Genomic DNA, 1723 nt, shown 5'->3' with positions numbered 1-1723 from the left:
CAGATTGGTCCCCAGCTGCTATCAAGTCTGCAATTATGACTACAGTGCGGTTAAAAGATCCTCATTCTGGCTTACCAATTATCGCTGAGGGAATGCCATTTTGGGTTGCTGATCCATTTGATTTCGGTAGTGGACTTGTGAATGCACATGCTGCAAATAATTCGGGCCTCATCTATGATATGGGAACCTTTGACTACATTCTTTATTTGCTCTCGATGGGCTACAAGAGTAGCCACATCAGCAACATGATTGACGAAGGAGCTGCATCTTTCCCAATCAAGAGGCCTTCGATTCTTGACGTCAATCTTTCTTCTTTAATCGTACCAAGTCTCAAAGATACTCAATGTTAGAAGAACCGTCACCAACATTGGACCAGAGAACTCCAAATATGAAGCCATCATTGAGCCTCCACCAGGCATTACCATAAAAGTAAAGCCTGACACTTTGATATTCAACTCCGACACCGAGCAAATCTCTTTCACTCTCACCATTTCAGCCACTCACGAATACAACACAACGTTTGAGTTCGGGAGCCTTACTTAGACTGACGGGGTGCACCAAGTAAGTCCCTATATCAGTGAGAACCGAGTTCGCTCAACTTGTTTGGTTTTAGCCAGAGTACTGCCTACAGTTTGCTACATTTATCACTATTCACATCTATTATCCAAGTATAAAGCAGTGTATTTACAGTTGAGCTTCTATGTATAATAGAATCTTATCATCTACAAAAAAAATAATTCCGTCTGAGATGAAACTGTATGTAGGCTTTAATACCATGGCGCTGAAGCAACATTTTGGAAAAAAAACTTTTGGAACTTGAAGAGGAAAGAAGAGCGGTGCAGGTAATAAAAAGTAATGAAAATATTATCACACATTGTCATCTAAGCTTGTCAAACTGATGTTCCCTTTTGTGAACCGACCTTTTGATGCAGCAAGTGCGAGATAGATTATTAGCTAAGGTTGAAAACCGTGCAGCCAATACCGATGGACAAGCAATAAAATTGCAATACACACATTCCCCGAAACTAAAGTCCCTTGATGCACAGGTCTGCCCAACTGTCCCATGTTCATTGTATAGGCGTGAGTGTCGTGATTAACTCTATTATCTAAAACATTCTGTCTGACAGATATTAGGTTCCTTAGTTGAAAACCCAAATAAATGGACTCCAGTTTGTTGTCTTAAATTCTTGTCAACCTGCTCTGCTCATAATTTGTTCATTTATATAGTTTTTACTGGCAAAATTCTCTCATCTTTGTGATTATACAAACTAATATAGGTCTTTTTTATGTTTCCCATTTGATAATAGGAATTTGCTGAGGTATATAAGTCGTTCCATGTTGGAGAGAAACTCGCCAATGAGCTTGCAACTCCATGTGACAAGAGCAAAAGCCACCCCACTGCTTTGTCTACTAAGAAGAATTGTATAGGAATGAAACAAATGTTTAAGGTCTGCGCTGAATGAGAATTCCTACTAATGAAGAGGAGTGCATTTGTATACATATTAAAGATGTTTCAGGTACCGACTACTTGGTTTATTAGAAACATAATCAAGGAATGTATGTTGGTGCTCTCTTTATCGTGGTCGTTATGATCATGTTTAACGGAATGGCTGAGATCAACCTGACTATTTTAAAGCTTACCGACTTCTTCAAGCAAAGGGACCTCCTCTTTTACACTTCATTGGCTTTTTCCCTTCCAACATGGATTCCCAGAACCCCTATA

At 39.4% G+C, this 1723-nt stretch overlaps 1 protein-coding gene across 5 annotated transcripts; it reads left to right on the top strand.

Moving 5' to 3' along the window:
- Positions 1 to 40: 40 nt before the first annotated feature.
- Positions 41 to 1715, top strand: LOC107852200 (pleiotropic drug resistance protein 1-like). Of its 5 annotated transcripts, none has more exons than XR_001669312.2 (4): positions 41 to 561; positions 765 to 842; positions 933 to 1046; positions 1308 to 1715. XR_001669312.2 is itself a non-coding variant. In XM_047404998.1 (2 exons), the coding sequence occupies exons 1-2, from the start codon at positions 927 to 929 to the stop codon at positions 1461 to 1463; spliced, it is 276 nt and encodes a 91-aa protein (XP_047260954.1). In that variant the 5' UTR covers positions 859 to 926; the 3' UTR covers positions 1464 to 1715. The 5 variants fall into 5 exon arrangements, 1 of the variants encoding a protein (XP_047260954.1); XR_007051111.1 differs by having other exon boundaries at positions 765 to 852; XR_007051109.1 differs by having other exon boundaries at positions 933 to 1080; positions 1308 to 1332.
- Positions 1716 to 1723: the final 8 nt, after the last annotated feature.

The sequence above is a fragment of the Capsicum annuum genome, unplaced genomic scaffold (assembly GCF_002878395.1).
Source record: "Capsicum annuum cultivar UCD-10X-F1 unplaced genomic scaffold, UCD10Xv1.1 ctg72539, whole genome shotgun sequence".
Classification (NCBI taxonomy): domain Eukaryota; kingdom Viridiplantae; phylum Streptophyta; class Magnoliopsida; order Solanales; family Solanaceae; genus Capsicum; species Capsicum annuum.
Note: the sequence above shows the minus strand (reverse complement) of the source record. Positions and strands in the feature narration are given on the sequence as shown.

Bases quoted from the DNA above. Each gene is read 5' to 3' on its own strand.
- LOC107852200 (XM_047404998.1), top strand. From the start codon at position 927: ATGCAGCAAGTGCGAGATAGATTATTAGCTAAGGTTGAAAACCGTGCA. The intron at 1,047-1,307 runs GTCTGCCCAACT...ATTTGATAATAG, and splicing joins TAAAGTCCCTTGATGCACAG to GAATTTGCTGAGGTATATAA.